Source organism: Anomaloglossus baeobatrachus, chromosome 10 (assembly GCF_048569485.1).
Source record: "Anomaloglossus baeobatrachus isolate aAnoBae1 chromosome 10, aAnoBae1.hap1, whole genome shotgun sequence".
In the NCBI taxonomy this organism is placed as follows: Eukaryota; Metazoa; Chordata; class Amphibia; order Anura; family Aromobatidae; genus Anomaloglossus; species Anomaloglossus baeobatrachus.
This window is the reverse complement of record NC_134362.1, coordinates 47273025-47300148: the sequence shown is the minus strand read 5'-3', so window position 1 is coordinate 47300148 and position 27124 is coordinate 47273025. Positions and strand designations below refer to the sequence as shown.

Sequence of the window (27124 nt, the reverse complement as noted above, 5' to 3'; positions counted from 1 at the left end):
TGTCTCATAGTGGCAATGACATCCTGAGATAACCCTGACGATGCTAGGAGCCAGGACTCAATGGCCACACAGTCAGGTTGAGGGCCGCAGAATTCAGATGGAAAAACGGCCCTTGTGACAGCAAGTCTGTGCGGTCTGGAAGGGCCCACGGTTGACCCACCGTGAGATGCCACAGATCCGGGTACCACGACCTTCTCGGCCAGTCTGGAGCGACGAGAATGGCGCGGCGGCAGTCGGACCTGATCTTGCGTAATACTCTGGGTAACATCGCCAGAGGAGGAAACACATAAGGTAGTTGAAACTGCGACCAATCCTGTACTACTGCATCCGCCGCCAGAGCTCTGTGATCCTGAGATCGTGTCATGAATGCTGGGACCTTGTTGTTGTGCCGTGACGCCATGAGATCGACGTCCGGCCATGAGATCTCTCGAAACACCTCTGGGTGCAGAGACCATTCCCCCGCGTCCATGCCCTGACGACTGAGAAAATCTGCTTCCCAGTTTTCTACTCCCGGTATGTGAACTGCGGAGATGGTGGATGCTGTGGCTTCCACCCACTGCAGAATTCGCCGTACTTCCTGGAAGGCTTGACGACTGCGACTGCCGCCCTGGTGATTGATGTAGGCGACTGCAGTGGCGTTGTCCGACTGGATACGGATCTGCCTGCCCTCCAGCCACTGATGGAACGCCAATAGGGCTAGATACACTGCCCTTATCTCCAGAACATTGATCTGAAGGGAAGACTCCCTCGGAGTCCAGGTCCCCTGAGCCCTGTGGTGGAGAAACACTGCTCCCCACCCTGACAGGCTCGCGTCCGTGGTGACCACAGCCCAGGTTGGGGGCAGGAAGGATTTTCCCTGCGATAGAGAAGTGGGAAGAAGCCACCACTGAAGAGACGTCTTGGTTGCCAGGGAAAGAGAGACATTCTTGTCGAGGGAAGTCGATCTCTTGTCCCACTTGTGGAGAATGTCCCATTGGAGTGGGCGTAGATGAAATTGCGCGAAGGGCACTGCCTCCATTGCTGCCACCATCTTCCCTAGGAAGTGCATGAGGCGCCTCAATGGGTGTGACTGACTCTGAAGAAGAGATTGCACCCCTGCTTGCAGAGAAAGCCGTTTGTCCAGTGGTAGCTTGACTACCGCTGACTGGGTATGAAACTCCATCCCGAGGTAGGTCAATGACTGGGTCGGTGTCAACTTGGATTTTGGAAAGTTGATGATCCACCCGAACTGCTGGAGAGTCTCCAGAGCGACGGTAAGGCTGTGTTAACATGCTTCCCGAGACGGTGCCCTGACTAGGAGATCGTCTAAGTAGGGAATCACCGAGTGGCCTTGGGAGTGTAGGACCGCCACAACGGATGCCATGACTTTGGTGAAAACTTTGGTGAAAACCCGTGGGGCTGTCGCCAAGCCGAAAGGCAATGCCACGAACTGAAGGTGTTCGTCCCCTATGGCGAAACGCAAGAAGCGTTGATGTTCGGGTGCGATCGGCACATGGAGATAAGCATCTTTGATGTCGATCAATGCGAGAAAGTCTCCCTGTGACATCGAAGCGATGACCGAGCGGAGAGATTCCATCCTGAACCGTCTGGTTCTCACATGTCTGTTGAGCAGTTTGAGGTCCAGAACGGGACGGAATGAACCGTCCTTCTTTGGCACCACGAACAAGTTGGAGTAAAAGCCGCGCCCCTGGGGGGCGTGTCCTGACATGGAAGCGTGAGGACGCTGGATCCCAGAGCTCCTGCGCTCACAGCCTAATTCTATTATATCCTGCAGCCCCCACTTACCCAGGATGGCCCCCAAGAAGAGACCGGGGGTAGCGCCCGCTTCTGCCTCCCCGGTGACGAGTCAGAGACCCCAGGGGAGCCTCACAAGGTTCCTGACGGCGCCGGGCTCTGAACCTCCGCAGGCGGCCCGGAGCAAGATGGCGCCGGCGGGCGCGTGGCGTCCTCCAGCGGGGGATTCCCCAGGAGCCGCTCGGCATTCTCCCACAGCCTGTGCAGCAGTGCAGGGGGATCAGCGGTGCAGAGAAACGGAGGACAGAGGCGACGGTGGCACTGGACGGAGCGGGCCCAGGTACAGAGGACTGGAGGAGGGGGGAGGCTGCTCAGCCTGCCTCGCAGCACGCTGCTGTGGATAGTGAGGGGGCCCTGAGGGGATCACCAGACCCGGGGATACCTGCCATGCTCTGCACACAGGGGACCCCCCCCACAGGGGGACATACAAGCCCTGAGAGAGCTTATTTTGGCCCTCCCCAGCAAGAAAGATCTGGAGGACGTTGTAGCTAGAATTGAATCCTCCCAGCAGATGGCGCTGTCTGCCTTGAGGGAGGAAATGGTGGTACTGGAGGACAGAATTGAGGCCACAGAGCAGGCTCAGGAGTCCCTGGAGAGCAGAATGGAGAGGATTGAGAGAGACTGTGAGTCATCCAATGCCCGCATCAGAGACCTTGCCCTGCTCTTGGATGATCAAGAGAACAGGGGCAGAAGAAATAATATCAGACTGAAGGGTATACCGGAGGACTGGCCCCAGGAACTCCTGCGTACTAAAGTCTTAAACATCTTCAACCGGGTCACTGATCGCCCCTTGGAGGCTACCTACCTCTTCGACAGAATTTACAGAGTCGCAAGGCCGGGCCCTAGATCAGTCCCCTCCTCTAGAGATGTACTATGTCGTTTGCACTATTATGGAGACAGAGAAAGGATCCTACAGGGAGCTTGGTCATATGGACCGGTGGAGATGGATGGGGCCATGGTGAAGTTATTTCCTGATGTCTCCAGCCGCACACTATATATGAGACGCCTGCTTCATCCTCTCCTGCTTGGCATCAAAGAAGCAAACGCCTCATATAGATGGGGCCATCCCTTCCATTTGATAGTACGCAAGGGGGACTCCGTGTTTTTGCTGAGGAGGCACTCAGAGCTTCCTAATCTTTTTGCCTTCCTGGGAATACCAGACTGCTCAATTCCAGACTGGTTGGAGTGGGAACCCCAGGCACCCCCGGGGCCGCGGAGGAGGAAGGGAGGCACCCGTTCTGCTCAAAGCGGTGTCCCTTGAGGGACTTGGCATGTACCGGATGCTGCTGGGAGGAAGGAGCGGTCCAAGATGTGAGACGGAGGTGCTTTCGACGGGAGACGGAGTCAAAGAACAGGGAGCTGGGAGGCTCTCTTTCGTCTCTACGACTCCTAAGCAGGAGTCCTGGCCTTGGGCTAGTTTTCTCTGGACATAGTTTATTGTCTTAAGTTTTTGAAAATTCTATTTCTATGGCAATGTCTAGTATAGGTTCGGGGGTGGGGGGGGGGATGTTTTTCTTTACCGAGTTCATCCTGGGTGGTGGGGTGTGTGGGTGGTTAACCGGCTGACCCTTCCTCTCCGTCGGGGAGAGGGGTCATTTAGTGCTAATAAGAGGGGCGCGGGTTTGCGCTCTGGTTGCATGTCAGTTCTTGTCCCTATCTTTTCCTTAGTAGTCCCTGGGCTGGTCCCTGGTACTGCGAGCGGCAGTCCTGCTGCTTTTCCACTTTCTTGTTCTCTTCTCTGAACTTTCTGCCTTTCTCTCTTCCCCCTGCTAAAGGGTCTCAGCTACTTCCTACTTTTTCTACCCCTCCTCTCTTTTTACCAGCTTTCCCTCTCTTTTTTTTTTTCTCCTTCCCCCTTCCCCTCTTCTTTCTTGGTTTGCTCCTCTAGGGTCTCGCGACAGAGAATGGGGAAACAGAGGCAGGCCGAACTGCGGGTGGGCTCACTGAATGTCAAGGGCCTTCATAGCCCGGAGAAACGGTCCATCCTGCTGAATCTTCTTTGGAAAAACCGAATCCAGGTAGCCTTCCTCCAAGAGACACATTACTGTGAAGCTAAACCTTACAGACTCTCGGACAGAAGGTACCCCATTGTGCACCACTCACCCTCCCCTGATCCTAGATCTAGGGGAACGAGCATCCTCATGTCCAGTACGCTCCCTTGGGAATTGTTAGACTCTCAGACAGACGACCTGGGTAGGCTTATGATGCTCAAGGGACGCATAGCTACTCAGATATTCACATTCGTGGCAGTATACTTGCCTAATGCGGGCCAATGTCCCACCTTGTTGCGGTACCTTGAGAAGATAGAGGAATTCTCGGAGGCCACTCTGGTTCTCGGGGGTGACTTTAATGTAGTGTTGGAACCGTTGAGAGACAGTTCAAAAGGGGTGTCCGGTATTCCACACATGACGCTGCGGCGGATGAGACGGGGACTACATGACCACCAACTGATAGACACTTGGCGATTGCTGCACCCATCAGACAAAGACTTTTCATTTTATTCTGCAGCGCACGACTGCTATTCTAGGTTGGACCTCTTTTTTATTAAACATGGGGACCTACACTCTCTGGTGGATGCTTCAATTGAGTGCATATCTTTCTCTGATCACGCGCTGATCACGGTCACTCTGTCCCTTGAATGTCCCATCGGGAGGCAGGGTCAATGGATATTGAACACCTCACTACTCAATGAGCCGGTGACAATGCAAGAAATAAGGGAGGCCCTGAAGGAATACTTTGACTGTAGTGGGGGGGAGGGGATGTCCCCCAACATTGTTTGGGAAGCTCACAAATGTGTTGTGAAGGGATTATTCATTAAACATGGGGCCCGTCTGAAAAGGGAACGGGAAGCTGAGGTTACATCTCTCCTAGCAGACATAAGGGAGTTGGAAGCAATACATAAGGGGTCTCTGGGAGGGAACGTGGGCGTCAATCTGGCCAGGAAGAGGGAGGAACTCAGGTCCCTGTTATATCAAAAGGCCAAGGGAGTGCTAGCTAAGTGCAGGCGGCATTTCTATGAATATGGCAATAAAAGTGGCAGGACCCTGGCTAGGGCCCTCCGGATCCAGAGGGCGAGGGGCTATGTTCCTAGAGTGCACATTTCTGGCGACAGGTGGGCCACTCTTCCGAAAGACATTGCCTCCGCCTTTAAAGACTTTTACTCCTCTCTCTACTCAATAGATGGGGGGCGGTCGGAGAGGGCCAGGACGGAACTACGGCAGCGTATCCAGAAGTACATTTCAAACTCCGGTTTGAAACACCTTAAACCGGAGGATGCGGACGCCATGGAAAGACCCATTTCAGAGGAGGAGTACTGGTCTGCAATTAAAAATTCCCCTACTGGTAAGGCCCCTGGTCCGGATGGCTTCCCCCTGCTTTACTACAAAAAGATGGGCTCCATGCTGCTCCCCCCATTTCTCTCGGCCTTTAACAATATCTCACTCTCCGAAAAAGTCCACTTGCCGAGAGACTCTCTGGCCGCTAATATAGTAGTCATTCCTAAAGAGGGTAAAGACCCTACCTCTTGTTCTAGTTACCGACCCATCTCCCTCCTTAACACAGACTTGAAGCTCTTCACCAGAATATTATCAGAGAGACTCTCTCCATTGCTGGGGGGGGATTGTCCACCCTGACCAGGCTGGGTTCATGATGGGAAGGGAAGCGAGGGACAACACCACTAAGGCGTTGAACTTAATCCACAGGGCTAATTCGGAAGGGTTGCCCCTGATGCTCTTGTCGACCGACGCAGAAAAAGCGTTCGACAGAGTCAATTGGATATTCATGGAGGAGGTTCTGCGGGAGGTGGGGTTGGGGAGGATGATGCTCAGGTGGATATGCTCTCTGTATAGCAACCCCTCTGCCGCGGTCAGGGTGAACGGTCTCCTTTCAGATAGATTTTCCATTCTTAACGGCACAAGGCAGGGATGCCCCCTCTCACCCCTGATCTTTATCCTGACCCTGGAACCCCTGCTTAGCCGAATTAGAGGTAACATTGACATTTCTGGCCCTACAGTTGCGGGTTCCACCTACAAAATCGCGGCGTACGCGGACGATTTACTTTTCTTTATTACCAACCCTCGGGTCTCCCTCCCCAATTTACTGAGAGAGCTGGAAACATACTCCTCTCTTTCTAATTTTAGAATTAACATGTCAAAATCGGAGGCTATGAATGTATCTCTCCCCCAAGATCATGTTATTTCGCTTCAATCTGCGTTCGGGTTTAAGTGGGCTAATCACTCTCTGAGGTACCTGGGGGTCCAGCTGGCTGCGGACAATAGCCAACTATATAAGCTGAACCATCTCCCTCTCCTGCAGTCCATTAGAACAGACTGCGCAAACTGGGCGAGGGGTCTTTTCACATGGTTTGGGAGGTGTGCAGTATTGAAGATGAATATATTACCACGACTTCTTTACCTCTTCCAGGCCCTGCCAATTAAGATCCCGAGCTCTTTTTTCAAGGAATTGGCCTCACTATATACTAAATTTATCTGGGCGAATAAGCCGGCGAGACTTTCCCGTTCCCTATTGTGCAGACCTAAGCGTAGGGGAGGGCTGGGAATACCTGATATGAAAAAATATTACTGGGCCACACATATGGTTAGGGTTCTGGACTGGTGCCGTCACTCTAGGATGAAACCATGGGTCGCCCTGGAACAGAGCTTCTCGGAGGTACATTTACCGGCCATGCCTTGGGTCGGGAGTTTTTTCCCGGCTTCTCTGAGATCTCACCCCACCATTGGTGCTACTCTGGAATGCTGTTCGAGGGGAGAGGTTCGGCGCCTCCTCCTGCCGTTGCCTTCCCCCATGTCACCAATTATAGGAGATCCGGATTTCCGTCCTGGCCTCTCAGACCCAGTTTTTCGGAGTTGGGTACAGGGGGGCAGATTCAGAGCTTACCAGATGGGAGAGGAGGGTGACTGGCTATCTCTTTCGGATATATGTGGTCTCCTGCCTCCGGACCCCCTGGGGAGGTGGAGGGCCATGCAGTTGAGGCATTTCTTGAGCTCCCTTCCCTGCTTCGCCCGGTATGCTGGGCCTCTCACAAGTTTCGAAAAATTGTGCTTGGGAGAGGGGGCCCTGCGGCACTCACTTTCCCTGGCATACAATTTACTATCAGACCCGGGAGATTTGCCCACCCCGGTTTATTTGCGGCAGTGGGAAAGGGACCTTGGGGCGGCCCTATCAGACACGCAACGAAACAACGTCCTAATGATGGCACATAAAACTTCGATCAGTTCCAGAATGTTGGAGGCCAACTTCAAACTGCTGACTAGGTGGTATAGAGTCCCGACCAGACTTCATAGGATATTCCCCTCAGTCGATCCCGTTTGCTGGAGGTGTGGCTCGGGGGAGGGTGATTACGTGCACATCTTTTGGTCTTGCCCTTCCTTGCAACGGTTTGGGAGGTAATTAGACTGGTGACCGGCACGGCTGAGACATTGGGTCCGGAACTGTTTATCTTACAGCTATCGGAACTCCCGGCTCATAGATACAAGCGTTCTTTGCTTAGATTTCTGGTAATGGCCGCCAGGTCGTGCATCCCGCTTGGCTGGAAGTCTTCTACCCCCCCCCCCCACACTGGCACAGTGGGTTTCAAGGGTTAACGACCTAAGGCACATGGAGGACCTGACATCCTCTCTCAATGATAGTTAGGAAGGTTTTCGTAGGACCTGGTTCCCATGGTTGGAGTTCACTTACTCGGCGGATTACGCCAGATTACTCGCTGCTCCACGGCTGCTGTGAGGTTCTGGAGGAGCACTCTCCCCCCCGCCCCCCCCCCCCCCTTTTTTTTTTTCTCTTCTCTCTCCTCTCTTCTCTCGCTTTCCCTTCCTCTCACTTCTTTGTCCCCTATCTTCTCCTATTCTCCCCTTCATTCCCCTTTCTTCCTCTTTCTCTTATCCTGTTCTAAATTCTTTTGGGCTTTGCTCTCTCTTTCTAGGTTCTGTTTTCTACCCTTGTTGGGTTGGTTCATAAAAGGATTAAACTGGGCCTGACTCGAGCAGTTGCAGTAACTAGATATGTACAGGGGAGAGGATGGGTGGGCTACATGTCAATGTTAAATATTTGAAATCTGTTATTCTGCTCTTTGTGGAGCAGTTGTTATCTTGTATGTTCTCGAGTCGGTCTTTAAAATAAAGAATTTAAAAAAAAAAAAAAAAAGCCGCGCCCCTGTTCCTGAGGGGGGACGGGAATCACAACTCCTTCTGTCTTCAGAGCGGCCACTGCCTGAAGAAGTGCGTCGGCCCGAGAAGGGGGGGGGGGGGGGGTGGCGGGGGAGGGGGAGGTTGTGAAGAAATGAGTTGGAGGACGAGAGGTGAACTCTATCCTGTAACCGTGAGACAGAATGTCTCTCTGCCTTCCATTCGCGCAGCCACATGGCTCTGCGGACTGCCACAGAATTAGCGGATGCCACCGCTGTACGGCTAGCAGAGTCTAGGACTGCATTCATGGCGTATGAAGAAAACGCCGACGCCTGAGAAGTCAAAGACGCAACCTGCGGAGCAGAAGTACGTGTGACCGCATTAATCTCGGTTAGACAAGCCGAGATAGCTTGGAGTGCCCACACTGCTGCAAAAGCCGGGGCAAAGGACGCGCCCGTGACTTCATAGATGTATTTCACCAGGAGCTCTATCTGCCTGTCAGTGGCATCTTTTAGCGATGAGCCATCTGCAACCGATACCACAGATCTAGCCGCCAATCTAGAGACTGGAGGATCCACCTTGGGACACTGAGCCCAACCCTTAACTACGTCAGAGGGGAAGGGGTAACGTGTGTCAGCAAGGCGCTTAGTAAAGCGCTTGTCCGGAACCGCTCTGGGTTTCTGGACAGCATCCTTGAAGTTAGAGTGGTCGAAAAACGCACTCCGTGTACGTTTGGGGAACCGAAACTGGTGTTTCTCCTGCTGAGAAGCCGACTCCTCTATAGGTGGAGGCGGGGGAGAAAGATCTAACACCTGGTTGATGGACGAGATAAGATCATTTACTAAGGCGTCCCCTTCAGGTGTATCAATCATGGTCAGAGCCCTGAGCTGCGACCTCCGCCTCGTCCTCCAGCGAGTCCTCCAGCCGGGAACCTGAGCAGCGTGATGAAGCTGAGGATTCCAAGCGAGCCCGCTTAGCTGGTCTGGGGCTGTGGTCTGTGGAGGAGTCCTCCACGTAAAACCTAGAGCCCACCCCGGGAGCACGCTGCGGTGTGGACCGAGAGGGACCTGGAGGCGCCGATCCAACAGTGTCCTGGGTCTGTGTAAGGACCGATCTGGACTGCAGGGCTTCTAGCAGCTTGGCAGACCATTTGTCCATAGACTTAGCCATGGATTGTGAAAGTGACTCAGAGAGCTTCTCAGCAAAAACTGCAAACTCTGTCCCTGCCGCCTGGACAGTGGTAGCATGGGGGTCTACCTGAGCAGAGGGGCCCACAAGTGGTCGCGGCTCCGGCTGAGTCAGTGTAACAGGGGTCGAGCATTGCTCACAGTGAGGGTAGGTGGAACCCGCAGGCAACATAGCCCCACAAGAGGTACAGGTCGCAAAGAAACCCTGTGCCTTAGCGCTCTTGCTCCTTGTGGACGACATGCTGTTGTGTCCCAGGAGAGTGATCACAGAGGGTATAAGGGAAGAGTATACAGCCCGGCCGAACAGAGATATATATAGATATATAGATATATAGATATATAGATATATAGATATATAGATATATAGATATATAGATATATAATACGTATCTATTCAGGCAACCCAGGGGGACCAGCACCGGATGACCGGTGTGGCTTACCGACCGCCAAAAAGCGGCGTGTGTGTGTCCTCCAGATTCCCTGCTCCAGGTCTCCCAGCGGTGAAGAGCTCTTTCCTGATGATTCTCCAGCGCCAAATGTCTGAAAAAAATGGCTGCTGGAGCTCTCAGAGGGGGAGTGGAGCGGTGGGCGGCACCAGGAAAAAGTGCGGGAATCTGGGGTCCCTATTGTGATCAAAGAGGGGGGAGGAAGCATACAGGATGCTCCGGCCCTCACTGCCGACGTCAGGACGGCTGTCCCGCCCCTACACTGACAGACAGGTCCGGGGGCGGGAGTCTTGCCAGTAGGCCGCAACTGAAGCCGGGGACTAAATTTATGACCGCGGCCGACAAGCAGGTGCGGTCGGCGCGGAAGTCCCCCGGCTTTCACGGATCAGCAGCCGCTGTGTGTCCCAGGCAGCGTCCGGTCGGCTGTCCCGCCCCTACACTGACAGACAGGTCCGGGGGCGGGAGTCTTGCCAGTAGGCCGCAACTGAAGCCGGGGACTAAATTTATGACCGCGGCCGACAAACAGGCGCGGTCGGCGCGGAAGTCCCCCGGCTTTCACGGCCTAGCAGCCCTTGCAGCGTCCGGGTGCCAGGCGCTCCATAAACCGTCCCCATGGGGACACAGAGTACCTGACAGATGCAGGGCCCGGTCCCTGATGAAGAAAATACTCCGGTCCGGCAGATTCCACACAGGGGCTGCGGAGGGAGCACGGTCCCAGTACCTGGATGACCGCTCAGGATCCCACTTCTCCCAGAGCCCCCAAGGGATGGTGAAGGAAATACGGCATGAGGCTCCGGCCGTCGTACCCGCAATGGGTACCTCAACCTTAACAGCACCGCCGACGTAGTGGGGTGAGAAGGGAGCATGCCGGGGGCCCCGTGGGAGCCCTCTTTTCTTCCAACCGATAACATCAGCAGCTGCTGCTGACTAAAATGGGAATGCATGAGTGGATGTGTGCCTCCTTCCACACAAAGCATAAAACTGAGGAGCCCGTGATGCACGGGAGGGTGTATAGGCAGAGGGGAGGGGTTACACTTTTGAGTGTAATACTTTGTGTGGCCTCCAGAGGCAGAAGCTATACACCCAATTGTCTGGGTCTCCCAATGGAGCGACAAAGAAAAAGAAATATTATATCTATCTATCTATCTATCTATATACACACACACACACACACACACACACACACACACACGTACAAAATATATATAAAATTTGATATATCTATATCTATCTCTTTTTATTTTGGTTTTTACTTTTTAAAGTTCTGGTGTAAAAGTCTGAAAACTTTTTGGCAAATACCAACTTCAACAAACTTTTGCGACTTACTGGACCAACTTTCTTACACGCAGAAGGAGGATGCATCCCCCCTACTGTATCTACAGCTGCAAAACAAGGCACCAGTGCCAGAAATCAGTCACCAGTTGGGCCACAAGGCTCTCACATGGAGGCTCCACGACACCCAAAGGGATAACAGTAAGAAATGACACAAAACACATGAGAATCAGAGTTACTTATATGTGCAGATCAATATTTCAGCTCCGGCACCTTGAGATACAATATGGCCCTTGCAAAGTTGCGGCCACGTCATCCCTGTGCATTTCTTGCTGCCAGTAATAGCATTTCTATACTGATGCCTACAGGTCTCGCAGAGCTGGAAATACAGATAGTGATCTTAAGAGGTGTCTGTCAGCAGGATTTCACCCCCCCAAACTATTTATATGTGCATGTAGCTCTTTAAACAGACAAATCCAGCAATACCTTTACATGGCCAATCCGTTTGTCCATTACTGAGAAATCAGTGTTTCAATTGATATGCAAATGAGGCTGCAGAGCTATTTGAAGATCTGCAGCCTGTGTCACTCCGGCTCTATTTCCCGCCCGCCGGCGCCTCCTGCTTTATTGACTGCTCCTTTGGCTGAATCACTGCAGAGAGGTTGTAAGTGAAGCAGGAGGTGGCGACGCTGGGCGGGAAAGAGCTGGAGTGACAGAGGCTTCAGATCTACACATAGCCTCCTTTGCATATCAATGTGTATGTGTAGATCTGAAGCCTCTGTCAGTCCAGCTCTATTCTCTGCCCAGCGCCACCTTCTCCTGCTTCACTTACAACCTCTCTGCTGTGACTTCAGTCAAGGGAGCCATCAACAAAGCAGAAAGCAGTGACGCCGGCGGTCGGAGAAAGGAGCCGGAGTGACAGAGGCTTCAGATCTACAAATAGTTCTTCAGCCTCATTTGCATATCAATTGAAACACTGATTTTTCGGTAATGGAGGAGTGCACCGGCCATGTAAAGGCACTGCTGGACTTCCCTTTGAAAGAGCTATATACGCATATAAATAGTTGGGGGGGGGGGATCTTGCTGACAGATTCCCTTAAATGTAAGCTTTTAATCATCCACTGACTTTTAAAAAAAAAAAAAAAAAAAAAAAAAAGTGTTTCTTTGAGGTTTACATATTGTACAGGTCACGTTGTTGACGACGAGACGTCACTGCTGCATCATGTCAGCATAGACCGCTGACAGCTGCACAGAGGCAGCCCTGGAGTACGGGGGGGGGGGGGGGGGGGGGGGTGGGGGTAAGAAACACAATTTGCCAAAAAGGCAACTAGAAGTACCCTATGTATAAATAACCCTGCACTGGTCAGGGTAATAGATTGAGATCTTGGTGTGTAAGTTTGACTGGGTCCTTCTCCCATATCACACAATCAACAGAGCGAGAGATGAGTGAAAAATCCAAAGTTCCTTTATTCCATGCAATCCAGAAGGTTCACAAAAATAATCTACCACACAGAGGGTAAAATAGTCCAGAAACACTAATATAGTCCAGTAAATGGTAAATGTCTAGGTCTCTCTGGGGAGCCGCAGCTTCTCCCAGAGGATCAATCCTTCACTCTTAAAGTTCTCAAACAGACTGACTAATCCCCCAGGTGAACAGAGTTTGGGTGGATCCCAGGCCCCCTCCCCCCAGACCTAGGGACAGAAGCACTGCAAGGGGATATAACCTGACTTAACTGGACAAACAATACATCGAATAGGCAGACCACCACGCCCAAAACATGAACTCACACAAAATGCTACATAACCCACAATATCACAGTAAGATCACCTTTTAAGGCACCTTTTCTTATTTTACCTTTAACCCTTTTGGCTCTGGTTAACACTGCCATTCAAAACAGTACAACTTTATGAAGCAGAACTTACGTGCATTGCTGTCAGCCAGACTGTTCAGGCTGCTGGAGATATCTCTGCGTCGGAACAGGCAGACCACTTTGGCTTCTACGTTGCCATTTGCGGTCTACGATGGGAGAAGAGACGCTTTAGTGAAAAGCCGCTCAATATTTGTTACCTGTGGAGCGGCTGTAAATGAAGCTCTGCTACCTTGTTCAGCTCCTCGATTCTGCGGATCAGGTACGGGTTACTGGAGGAGTTTTCAAAATATACATAATCTGCAAAGAAGAGCAAAAAATGGCATTAATGTCTGAACACGCAGTAATAAAACCTGCAATGTATCGTGTATATAAGTGACTGATAACGTCCGACATAAGACCCCGACCACCTGATGGTGTATTGGGCACCGCTCGACAAAAGATCAGAGAATCCGAGCATATAAAAACCCTGGGAAAAACTGCAGCCAGATGTCTGGTAGCAGCTTACTCCTCTCTCCCCATAGAGAACATATGAGCACAGTGTATGCAGCAGAGGTGAGCGCTGCGCTCGTTCCCAAAAACGCTCAGCAAGTGTGCGCGGTCAATCAACATATATGGAGGCAATGAGGCACTAAGTGCTTGGCCACATCATAAATGCACCAAACTGCTTTTGTTCATATGAAATCCAACATTACACTAAAAGGTGTGATTTTTAAAGGGCCCAAGTTCCCTATTTCACCATGAGGTTTAAATAGTGACTCCCTTTAAGACTAGCATGGAGAACAGCAAGGGAATCTCAGACACCATAAGGCACCATTCACAGTGTGCACAATGCTCAGAACAGACCAATATCACTATGTGTCATGGCAGAACGCACTAACCTGGTCCATTGTTACACACCAGACTAGTGCATGTTAGCAGGTGGCCCCTTGCACCCATCTGCGATGCAGCCGAGGACGAGACCGGCCAAAATCGTTTTTCAGCAGCCTGAAGCCAACCTTAGGGCATATACGCAGCTTAGCAAGTCCTCCTAGCCCATAGGCTGCTACCAGAACCAAACCCTACGGACCTCTCCTCAGTACGATCCTTACATATTAAGGCTAGTTTCACACTTGCATTGAACGGATGCGTTGCATATAGTGGCACAACGGATGCAACGGATCGTACAAAACAACGGAAAGCTTTTTTTTTTTTTCTTCTTCTTTACAGTTTTACTGGCAGCAAACTATTGTGAACGATCAGCTGATCGCTCTCACATGCCGGCGACCGGGCGCTCAGCCGAGAGCTCTCACATGCCGGCGGCCCGGCGCTCAGCCGAGAGCTCTCACATGCCGGCGGCCCGGCGCTCAGCCGAGAGCTCTCACATGCCGGCGGCCCGGCGCTCAGCCGAGAGCTCTCACATGCCGGCGGCCCGGCGCTCAGCCGAGAGCTCTCACATGCCGGCGGCCCGGCGCTCAGCCGAGAGCTCTCACATGCCGGCGGCCCGGCGCTCAGCCGAGAGCTCTCACATGCCGGCGGCCCGGCGCTCAGCCGAGAGCTCTCACATGCCGGCGGCCCGGCGCTCAGCCGAGAGCTCTCACATGCCGGCGGCCCGGCGCTCAGCCGAGAGCTCTCACATGCAAACCGAGAAACAAAAAAAAGTTTGTGATTTAAAAAAAAAAAAAAAAAAATGGAGCATGCGCAGTGAAAAATAAAGGTTTCCGCCGCTCAACAAAAGTTACATGCAGCGTTCCTTCTGCCCGACGCAGCGTCAAAATAACGCCGCTGCGTCGTCCAGCGGATGCAACGCAGACACTTGCGTTACAGTGCGTCATCCACACAAGTCTATGGAGACTAGCGCAGTGTGTTAACAGACTGCGCTACTCTCCATAGTGATGGACTCCGCTGAACGCAAGTGTGAAAGTAGCCTAAGCCATCTAAGGCGGTGTGCACACAGTGCGTTACCACTTTTTTTTTTTATAGTGCAGATTTGTCACAAAACTGCAAGAAAATTCTGATGCCACCAAAGTCAATGAGAAAGCAGAAGTGCTGGGCACACGTTGGGTATTTCCTCCTTGCAGATTTGCTGCAGAAAATAATCTGCAGCTGTCAAATCTGTCAGCAGTTTTTTTTCACCCATAGAATTCAATTTCAAAAATGCATCAAAAACACGAATTTTTGTGCTGCGTTTTTGCTGCCAAAAGATGCAGAAATGGTGTAGAAATTTCTGCAAACAAATACTCAACATACACACACACAGCCAAAGGCCAGGTTCCAACGATCAGGATTAGCAGTATTTTGCATACAACGTGTTTTTTCGCTGCATCCAAAACGCTGTGTTGTACAGTACAAGAACAGTGGATGGGATTTATAGAAATCTCCTGCCACTGTGCGTCTTTTCTGTGTGTGTGTGTGTTATATGTGTATATATATATATATATATATATATATATATATATATATATATATATATATATTTATATTTATTACACACACACACACATACATACACATACACACACACGTATGCAATATGTGACAATGCAGGTCCAGGAGGGGCCATTATAGGCTGATCTAATGTAACCGCAGATGAACGGCATTGGGCAGGACTTGTGCATGCAAACACCAGGGATTTCAGTGAATAAAATACATGTTTTACTGACTTTTCCCCCAAAAAGTCAACCAATCTGATCAGCTCATAAGCTGCATCCTCCAGACCAGAGACCATGTTCCCCATGACAGCGATGTACGGCATGGCTGCACAGAGGTCTCCTTGCCGGCCGCTGTGTATTGTCAGCAGAAGGGGGGCAGCTGCTTAGCCCCAGAATTACCACATACAGCATTACTGCAGCTCCGATTGATCAGATTCTTCCCATCTTTTTAAATGTTATTTTTTTAGCTCACTTGTATAGCAACATTAATCCCACAGAGGTTTGCAGAGACATCATCTCTGTCCCCATTGAGACTTACAATCTACATTCCCACTCGGAGAGAACATACAAGCTCCTTGCAGATGTGGTCCTTGGGGGGGGGATCATTACAGAGTGATGCAAGTTCACTTTCTATTGTAAGCCGTGGAGCGCAGTTGTAATAAGACAGATTGGTACAAAGATAATTAGATGTAAAAAATAAAATAATTGCGGCAGCAGCTTAATAGGGAGAAATCTGTTGCTAATTCCCTTTAAAGGGAATCTGTCAGCAGGTTTTTGCTACCTGATCTGAGAGCAGCATGATGTAGGGGCAGAGATTCTGAATTCAATGATGTATCACTTAGATTACTGGGTGTAGCGGTTCTGACACAATGAGTTTTTAGATTTAGCAATGCAGCAGAGCTGAGAGAGCTGCCCCTGCCCACACTAGGATCTGTATCTACATTGTATATAGACAGTGAGCTGCTAAACACAGCAGAGGGAGTGTTATACCACTAGGTACAGAGGCAATTTAGTCTAGCAATGATAATCTCCTGAAGCTATAACAAACATTGCAGGTAAACAACACTTAGCACTTTGAAAAGAGGAGCATTACTGAAATCTGTGTTTTAACACCCTACAGCATGCAGTGTTTAGATTACATAGCAAAAACCTGCTGATAGATTCCCTTTAAGATGGAGTAATTTGTGAGACGGGATGAGCAGATTGAGAGATTATTCGGCCATCCCTGCTCTACACAGTTAAGCTGTTGCATTTTTTTAGGATCCCCGCTGTTTGGACGCTGAATAGATTGCCCTGACTATGACCCTGGACTTTTTTCTAAATCTCGGTCTTTCACGTTTTCCCACTTTGTGCCATGAGACTAGCCGATAAATCACCACCTTGATGTTTAGTAGTCTTCTGTCTTCTCCATTTCAAACCTAAACACGGCTGTTAACGCAGGGGCGTGCGAGCAGACATGTCCATTATCAGCCCTTACTAAAACCACTGTGCCCAGGTAATAAGTGCATGTGGAGCGCCGAGCATAATGTGCCCATTAGTGACCATGGTCAGGACTGGGGCGCCGTACGGGCTGCGGGGAAAAAAAAAAAAAACTGTATAAAAGGAAAGCAATGGCGCTGATGTAATAATGCACGGTCCTGCACTCTTGGTTAAATTATAAAGATGTTAAAATATGAATTAAATAATATTTTTTTTTCTTTGCCTTGGTTTTGCAGCAGAGTGGGCAAATGGGGGCGTACTGCAATACCAGACACGGCCTGTAGACAGAGGTGGTGCTGTTTCTGGGGGAAACAGGAAGATTTCTAATACCGAAAAACTACATGAGTATCAGGACAAAAAGCAGAACTTCAACATGCAAAGACCACTGCAAAACGTCATCCAGCTGTATATATCTGCAACGTTTCTAATTAGTTGGGTTTAAAAGAAAAGGGAAGTGAAATCTATTTTATCCACCTATATATAGTACCTGTTATATATACCTGTTTGTACTTTTACACTTTGTATACAGACATGGGCACCAGCTATAGGCGTTAACCCCTTGCAGACATTCAACGTACTTATGTGCAGAACACGGGTCTATGTACAAAGCGGGCTCTCAAGCTGAGCCTGCGTCATACAAAGTGGGTGCCTGCTGCGCTATACAGCCGCCACCGGCCTCAGACAGAAGCGCCCAGCGCTTGCTCCACTCAATGCTATTTAACTATTTAGATGTGGTTTTAAAAGTGACAGTGTAATATAAATATACACACACACACCAAAAGTTTGGACACACCTTCTCATTCAAAGAGTTTTCTTTATTTTTATGACTGAAAATTGTAGATTCACATTGAAGGCATCAAAACTATGAATGAAAACATGTGGAATGAAATACTTAACAAAAAAGTTTGAGACAACTGAAAATATGTCTTATATTCTAGGTTCTTCTAAGTAGCCACCTTTTGCTTTGATTACTGCTTTGCACACTCTTGGCATTCTCTTGATGAGCTTCAAGAGGTAGTCACCGGAAATGGTCTTCCAACAGTCATGAAGGAGTTCCCAGAGATGCTTAGCACTTGTTGGCCCTTTTGCCTTCACTCTGCGGTCCAGCTCACCCCAAACCATCTCGATTGGGTTCAGGTCTGGTGACTGGAGGCCAGGTCATCTGGCGTAGCACCCCATCACTCTCCTTCTTAGTCAAATAGCCCTTACACAGCCTGAGGGTGTGTTTGGGGTCATTGTCCTGTTGACAAATGATGCTCCAACTAAACACAAACCGGATGTAATAGCACGCCGCTGCAAGATGCTGTGGTAGCCATGCTGGTTCTGTATGCCTTCAATTTTGAGTAAATCCCCAACAATGTCACCAGCAAAGCACCCCCACACCATCACACCTCCTCCTCCATGCTTCACGGTGGGAACCAGGCATGTAGAGTCCATCCGTTCACCTTTTCTACAAAGACACGGTGGTTGGATCCAAAAATCTCAAATTTGGACTCATCAGACCAAAGCACAGATTTACACTTGCTAGATAATTCCACAGGTTTACACAAGTACAGACACTCCCCATGTTATCCTATGGGATTTGGGGAGTGCTGCATCAATGCTGCGGTATTTGCGGCTGCGGAATATGCTGCGGATGTCCCGCACCCGCACGTAACTGCATGTCCATTAATCATGTGGAAATATCTGCGGAATTCCCGCTTTTGCACTATGGAGATACAGGACGGGAATTCCGCATGAAATCTGCACTGTATCCGCAGGTTTACCGCAACAACGCCACAGATATACCCCAGCAATGGATAGCTGCAAATTCCGGGGAGTTGCTGTGTGAACCTGCAGAAATACCTGCAGAAAAGTCAGCAGGTACGATCTCCCGTGGGCACATTGCCTTAGGGCATGTGGCCACGGGAGTTTGTAGCTGCGGATGTATCCGCAGGTACGGCCACATGTTTCCTGCACCTGCCCGCCGGCATCCGCAGCTATTTTTAGCTGCGGGGTTCCAGCGATATAGCTGCGGACTTGCATGCGAATTACCTGCGGACGTCCCGGCCTCTATCTCCATAGCGGAGGGCTGGGATTTCCGCAGGTAATTCCGCAGGAATAATTTACATGCAGTTACGTGCGGCTGCGGGACATCCGCACCCTGTTCCGCCGCCGCACTTTCCGCAGCGTGGACACAGACATTCCGCATGTCCCATAGGATAACATGGGGAGTGTCTGTACATGCTAAAACCTGCGGATTTATCTGTAAAATCCAGAAAAGTCCGCAGGTTTTCCGCGGCAAAATCCGCAGAAACAAGCTCCTGTGGGCACATGCCCTTAGACTTCCAGTTGCCAAAGCAATCCCATCACGCTGCAGGGGTGCCATTGGGCTGACTGAAGGAGACATCTCCTTCAGTCAGACTCCTTAAGTTGTGCTGTCTCTATTGACAGAGGCATATGAGAGTTTACACTGCTGGGATGGGTGAGAACGTTGATCCTGGCAGGTACACTGTGTATATCAGTTGGGGTCCTGCAGATGATTGCACCAGAATATTAACGGTACCAATGTTCAGCATGAAGTATATATCCGTCAGAGCACAGTGACCTGTGCTCAGCTCATAATGAATCTATACGTTATATAGCGCTAAGGGGTTAACGACAGATTGTACCTCAAAATCGAGGAGGTGGGACTCTTCCATAATGAATCTATATACATGGTTGGAGACGTTGGGCGGTGTATACACAGTTTGCATTTCTACATTTCCTGAGAGGTGAGCTGCCATCACTTCAGTCTGCCGCTGCTTATTCCCATTTCTCCAGGACCCATGCATGTGTTTCGGGGGCTGAGGACTGAAGGAATGGCTGCCAGTCGTAGCGTTGGCATGACAGCTCTTGCAAGATTTAGCTATAAAACACACACGCTCGGCCAGGCTGCCCGAAGGATTATGGGTGGGGGGGGGGGGGGGGACTGGAAGGGGAGGCAGTCTGACAGCTTGATCCTTCGCAGACCTCTGCATTTGGCCTTCGGTCGGTTTCACACATCCTTGGTTTCACGCTCCATGTGCAGACCATAATCCAGTGACATGTTGGAGGTCCAGGGATCCGCATCTGAACAGCCTCATGGGCATACGAGGCCAATACATTGGGTTTGGGAGATCTGCGACCAACCCATACATCTGTACACAGACTGCAGAATATTGATGTCTTCCCAGAAAAGCCTCAAACAGACAATAGTAAGCAATAAAAAAAAAAAAAAAAAAAAAAAAAATAGTTGCAGGAAGACAATAAAACATGGTGGAAGCACAAATAGCAAGTGTCAGTCTTCACAAGCTGGTGATCATGATTATAACATAGCAGGAAGGCAGAATCTAGGGGTGCGGAGCGTAATCAAAAGCCCATTAATCTTAATGGCATAGCGATTGTAAAACAACCAATCACAAGGGTAAGGGTATGTGCCCTCGATCAGGACTCACTGCATCCTGGACATGAAGGGTCCTGACCTGCGGGTCCATGAGTCTCCTCCGCAGGAGACCACAGCTGCTCGTACCCACGATCAGGGTTTAGTGCGCTGCGGTCTCTCACTTGTGTTCTCCCTATGGAAGACGCATGCGAATCCGCAGCAAACAATTGACACTGCGGTTTGCTGCGGAAAAAACAAGCACAGTGGGCACGGGATTTCTACAAATCCCATGCACTGTGCTTGTACTGTACAACGCTGCATTTTGGAAGCAGCAAAAACACATTGCATCCAAAACGCTGCAAACACTGATCCTGGGCACGCAGCCTTAAGCGGCCACCATCGGTACTGGTGGAAAACCCTTGCAAATGTCTTGTCAATTAGGTCTATCGACTGTACTCCACGTACCGCAATCAGGCTCCAAGGGTGTACTCCGTGTTAGATCTAGAGCATATATGAAACTCTGACCCGCAGGGTGATTTTATTTGGCTTGAATTGTCAGCACTGCCCGCCAGGCATCACACCATCAATTGTATAGGCATCCTGGATGCTGATAAGAGTTCAAAGTAACGATGGAAGAGGGAAGTCGTCAGCTCCCTGCCCCATCATTCTGTGTCTCAGCGCAGCGGGCGCAATAACGTCACTATTTCGCAGTGCTGTGCAGAGAAATGAACAGCTTCAGATCACACTGTGCAGAGACTGGAGCAGGGGAGAAAGCAGAGGGGAGTATTTATTTTAATGTGTGCCTCGTTATCCCGCGCGCAGGGCCCATTATCCTCATTATTCTGTATGGAGGGCCACGCGGGGCCCATTATCCTCATTCTGTATGGAGGACTATGTGGGGCCCATTATTCTGTATGGAGGGCTACGTGGGGCCCATTATTCTGTATGGAGGACTATGTGGGGCCCATTATTCTGTATGGAGGGCTACGTGGGGCCCATTATTCTGTATGGAGGGCTACGTGGGGCCCATTATTCTGTATGGAGGGCTACGTGGGGCCCATTATTCTGTATGGATGGCTACGTGGGGCCCATTATTCTGTATGGAGGGCTACGTGGGGCCCATTATTCTGTATGGAGGACTAGATGGGGCCCATTATTCTGTATGGAGGACTACGTGGGACCCATTATTATGTATGGAGGACTGATAACATACTCAGGCCCCAAAAGGAACTTCATCAGGCCTGGCACTTGATATGTGCATCTTGGATGCAGAGTCTGGTGGATTATGATCTGTCATTAAGAAGCGTATGACTCTTAATGAATGTGGTGAATCTTTCGGCTGCCGTGTCAGAAAATGTACTCAAGGCATTGATTAGGGCACATTTCTGCTATCATTTACATAGCTTTTGTCATGTACAGTATAGTAAATCAGTCAGGCCGCACCAACCTATGCTCATTCCATCCAAATAATCAATTATATATTTTTTATTATTATTAATAATAAATAATAATAATAAACTATAATTTGCTCAACAAAAATAGTGACTTTTGAACCGTCTGCTTTTTGATATAAAATGCATGATGTCCCCCTGTCTTTTCTTTACAGGTACCTCCCAATTATGATCCATTTTTGGATTTGACTACAGAAACTTGAAAAAAATGATACTGCCCAATGGTGGTCGTTAAAAAAACCTTCTGATCTGCGACATGCAAGCCGGTCATTACTTAGCCGGAGTGGGAAGATGCTCCCACCGCTTCCTGCAGTCACAGTAACCCACACTTACCGCATAGTGTGGAACAAATCAAGAAGCCCTGACAGTGAATAAGGAGGTGGTAAAGAACATAGCAGTGTATGTCTACATCCGCACTAGGGAACCGCAGGAGCTGCTGGTCCTATCTAAACAATGGGGCATGGACGGTTGATGAATTACACGCCCTCGTCTGCTGCCGGACAGGAATCTAGAGGAGAATAACGCTGCACATCCAAAAGGAAAACCTGCGTATTAAGTCAGGGGACACACAACAAGGTCCATTAAGACTCTTTTTTTTTTTACATAGGAGAAAAAAACAAAAGTGATTCATCAGTATTTGGTCCATGTTTACTGATTTTTTTTGGCTTTTCAACTTTTTATAATTTTTTTTGCATACTTCTCCAATTGGATGCTATCCTCGTACTGTTTACGATTTTCACGGACTCATAACTTGTATGGTTAAACGTGATCTGCAACTTGAATATTTTTTTTTTGGGGGGGGGGGGAACGACACCAAGTCCGCAAGGAAAAAACGTGAACAGCTGCATAGATTAGGCTGCTTTCACAAATCAGTTTTTTTTTTTAAATCAGGCACAATCCGGCGCTTTGCAGAAAAAACGCATGGTTTTTTTTTGCCGCCGGATGCGTTTTTTTCCTCAGACTTGCATTAGCGCCGGATTGTGCCGCATGGCCTTGCGTTGCGTCCGTTTTTTGCCGGATGCTGCATATTTAGCCGATGCGGCGGCCGGATGGAACGTTGCTTGCAGCGTTTTTTTTGTCTGTAGCGAAAAAACGTATCACGCCGGATCCGGCGCGATTTACAATGCAAGCCTATGGATGCCGGATGCGTTTTTTTGAACTGCGCATGCTTGGTATCAAACCGGATCAGTCAAAAAACGGACGGGCCGCAAGGAAAAACTTATGCAGCGGATCCGTTTTTTTTGCCGCATAGGATTGAGCCAGATTGTGCCTGATGCAAAAAAACTGATGTGTGAAAGCAGCCTTATAAAGGGCACCTGTGTTCACTGAAACGCGGATGTCTGAATGCGGCCCTAGGAGCAGTGTGTGCACGAGACTTTCATGGCTGAATAAGGCTTGTGTGGTATGGCGGGACTACTGAATGTGCTCCCCCATAAAGGGGTCTTCCCCTCTCAAGATATTTTCACAGGATGTGCTATTAATATTTGATGGATGCAGGTCCAACCTTTACGACCCGCAGCAGACATCCATCTAGCCTGTAGAAAGGAGGGATAATCTGCACTGAAGATGTAATAAATTGATCATAAAGTACAGATTTCAGGGACAAAGAGGCCCATAAAATACGTCCAAAGAAAGGTCTTGAAGACCCAGTCTGGGGCAATGGAGAAGCCACCAAAACCTGTGCAACACAGTTGTGCGCAGGACGATGCAGTGTGGAGACAGCAACACCCATGGATCATCAATATCAATTACTAGAATTTACAACAAAAATTTTAAGAAAAAGTGCCGCAATTAACAGGAGTGATCCGCAGGCCAAAGTCATTTTCATTCTCAATCTTCATCTACTTAGTGCCGTGACCTAAACTATTTTCTAATAATAATAAATTAATAATCGTATGATGCTACTACTACTAAATAATAATAATCATAATAATAATATTAAAAAATGCAATATTATGTCCAAATGGAAAGGAAATGCTGTGGAATTTCTGTGACAATTTGTGCCCGTAAAATCCACAGTGGATTACAGCTCCAGACGGGTGGCTGAAAAATATTCTTCATGGAATTGAATATGCAGCGCAGATTGTAAAAGGGATATTCTGGAAATCTTAAAAGATGTCAAAAAATGTGATAAAATAAAGAATTAACCCCATAAAGAGATATTGGCTGTTCCCAATCAATACTACAAAGACATATCCACGCTGACTCCTTAAAAGGGGTATTTTCATCTCCAAGATCCTATCCCAATATGTAGTAGGTGTAATATTAGCAAATACCTCCAATTAGAAATGTAGTATAGTTCTTCTGATAAGTTATGTCTCTTCCCTCATGTGCAGGGCATTGCAGCTTAGGTATCCATAGTAACCACCACTCATATCTTGACAGTTGCTTGTGGTCGTAACCATGGATACCTAAGCTGCAATGCCCTGCACATAATGCAAGAGACGTAGCTAATCAGGAGAATTATACTACATTTTTAATTGGAGGTATTTGCTAATATTATTATACCTACTATATATCTTGAGAAAGGATCTTGGAGATGGGAATAACCCTTTCAGTCTAGAAAGGTGTCTATGCGCTTCCTAAGAGCCGTTTCACACATCCGGCATTTCGCCGGATTGACAGATCCAGCACACTCCATTAGTGTTAATACTGTACAATGGCATCGCGGCAAGCTCTGGTCACATGCTCCGGTCACATGACAGCATGGTTGCCGCGATGCCATTGTACTGTATTACACTAGATCTGGCGAAATGCCGGATGCGTGAAATGGCCCTTAGATTGCAGGGTTCTAAGAGTGAATGCTGATGAGGCAGGACTAATCTGGAGGGACCTCTCTTCCACTGAATGGTTAAGAACCCCCTAATTACTCCTCCTTGGGCATGACTTGACAGCTGCCATAACAGCCAACCATATTGAGGGAGCAGCGATTGGGAAAATCTGAGCCAGGATGAATTGCCGGCCTAGTACTGCCTCTTTATCATATGCGTTCCTGCAGAAGAAAAGTTAATTTATAAAAGCCTTTACCCTAAGCCAGCACTAACATTATAGTAGAATGGGTGTACATTCTGCTATAGTAGCAGTGGGGGGGGACACTCAGGGAACCTGACAGGTGCCCTTTAAATTACTCACCCCTTGAATTCCCCACCGCTTCTCTGATGATGTCCCTTCCATCATTCACGTAATCCCCTGCAGCCAATCACTGATCTCAGCAGCAGTCATGTGCCAGCAGCGTAGAGGCCTATGATTGATTGCAGTGGTCATGTGAATGATAGATGAGATGTCATTGCTATAAAAATGGTGGAAAAGTTAGAGGTTGTCAGGGACGTTAACATTGGATAGGCCATCAATGTCTGACCAGCTGCTCATTTACAGAGCTGCACAGCACAGTGGCAGCGGCCAGGTACTGAACCTCCGCCCCCATTGTTTGGAGTAGGGGGCTGATATATACAGTATCACCCACATTTGGCTGCTACACAGATGACAGCACAGTAGCTGCTGACGGGTACTGCACCTCCACCCCATATTATTTGGAGTGGGGGGCTGATACATATGGTAGTGGCCACTAGATAGAGCTGTAGCAACCAAAAAACAGCAATTCCGGCATTACAGTCTCCTTTCTCATGAGTTAAAGCATAACAGCCGGTTTAATTTTTATTTCATAAATCAATAATACACGTGAAAATAAACAACCTTGTAACATATCTCATCAGACAAATCTGCTTCTTTCTCCTCCAGGACTGATCGTTCATTCTCAGCTCACAGGTAACATTTGTCTTCAGGAATACAGATTTCCCCATTACTGAGATAGATGACAAATGGTGCTTATAAAGTTCCATGGAGATGGAAGGGGAGGAGCTAGAGGCAGAGCTCCGCCCCTCCTCCCTCTACATAGATTCTCATCAGCACCAACAGTCATCTATCTCAGTAATGGGAAAGTCTGTATCCCCCGAAGACAAATTTTACCCGTCAGCTGAAAATGAATGATCAGTCCTGAAGGAGGAAGAAGCAGGATTCTCTGATAATATGTTGTTACATAGTTTATTATTTGTGTATTACTGATCTATGGAGTAAAAATAAAAACGACGGTTAATCTTTAAATAATTTTATTAAACCAGACTTATTAATTCCAAATATGCTTTTTCTCCCACCTTTTATTTTTGGGTGAAATGTTTACTTTTTAACCCCATAGTGAACTCTAATCCCTGTTAATGCCAGATACCGGCTGCGCAGCACAGCAGGCTCAGATCCTACGCCCGCTCCATACACGGGCACCCACGTCATGAGAGGTCTCCATCATTGGACATTGAAGGGGTTTTCTGGTTTAGTTATAGTAAAAGAAAAACTAATACACACATTTTTCCATCCCGTCTGGACGAAACGGGAATCGTTACAAAACTGGGTGTTAAAGGGTTAAGATGCCCCAAACGGAAGGCGGCCCGTTAAAGGGGGCAAAAACGCCCCAGACGGAAGGCGGCCCGTTAAAGGGGGCAAAAACGCCCCAGACGGAAGGCGGCCCGTTAAAGGGGGCAAAAACGCCCCAGACGGAAGGCGGCCCGTTAAAGGGGGTAAAAACGCCCCAGACGGAAGTCCATTAAAAATGGCAAAAACGCCCCAGACGGAAGCCGGCCCGTTAAAGGGGGCAAAAACGCCCCAGACGGAAGCCGGCCCGTTAAAGGGGGCAAAAACGCCCCAGACGGAAGCCGGCCCGTTAAAGGGGGCAAAAACGCCCCAGACGGAAGCCGGCCCGTTAAATGGGGTAAAAACGCCCCAGACGGAAGCCGGCCCGTTAAATGGGGTAAAAACGCCACACACGGAAGCCGGCCCGTTAAATGGGGTAAAAACGCCACACACGGAAGCCGTCCCGTTAAAAGGGGTAAAACCGCCCCAGACGGAAGTCCGTTAAAGGGATACAACCCCCCAAACATCAGCCAGTTAAAAGGGATAAAAAGCCCAAAACACAAAATTCTTTTAAAGGGGTAAAACGCCCCGGAAGGAAATCAGCCAAAGTGATAAAACGCCCCAGATCAGCCTATTTACATATAGAAGATTCCAGCACATAACCTCCACTATACAGGGGCTTCCCTGCCGGGGCTGCACCTGCAGGCACACAGCAAGACCTCTGGCGCCCCCTGCAGGCCGGGCAGGAAGCACAGCGGTGAGCGGACAGGACAGCAGGGAGGACGGTGGCCGGTCACTGCGGCCCGCGCCATTAGAACGTCCAGGAGCGAGGACCAACAACATACAACCTCCCCTACAGTCCCCAAAGGGCGGAAGCCCCCGGTACTTACCGCCCACCCGGTACATATTCGCCGCCATCTTTCGCTCTCCCGCGCACAATAACTCGGGGCGCCGAGTGTGTTTCCGGTGCCCGTGGTGGGGGGCGGGGAAAGAAGAAAGGGGGGGATACTTCCGGTAAGAAGAAGAAGAAGGAGAGGGAAGGACTTCCGGACAGTAAATAAGAAAAGCGGGTTGAAAGTATCACTTCCGGCGAGTAATTTCCGAAAATACACGATGACTGTTTACGGAAATAACCGAAAGTAACCGACGTCAACCATTGGTCATCATTACAGCCAATCAGATTGCAGCAGTATAATCACGTGGCTTAAGATGGCGACTCCAGGGTAGAACTGATGTTTACATGTTGAGAGGGAGGTGAGTGCGCATGCGCAGTGCAGTTTGCGCGTTTCCAAG

The 27124-nt window shown here is 49.3% G+C and overlaps 1 protein-coding gene across 1 annotated transcript in view; it reads right to left on the bottom strand.

Annotated features, from left to right (window-relative positions):
- Window positions 1–26919, bottom strand: part of MTA2 (metastasis associated 1 family member 2) — a 103316-nt gene extending 76397 nt beyond the window's left edge. Inside the window, exons 1-3 of the mRNA XM_075326549.1 lie at window positions 26722–26919; window positions 12940–13007; window positions 12763–12856 (exon numbers count right to left, since the gene is read on the bottom strand). Coding sequence (XP_075182664.1) covers window positions 12763–12856; window positions 12940–13007; window positions 26722–26749 — 190 coding nt within the window. The 5' untranslated portion in view covers window positions 26750–26919. The remainder of the gene's footprint in view (window positions 1–12762; window positions 12857–12939; window positions 13008–26721) is intronic.
- Between the last annotated feature and the right edge of the window lie 205 nt (window positions 26920–27124).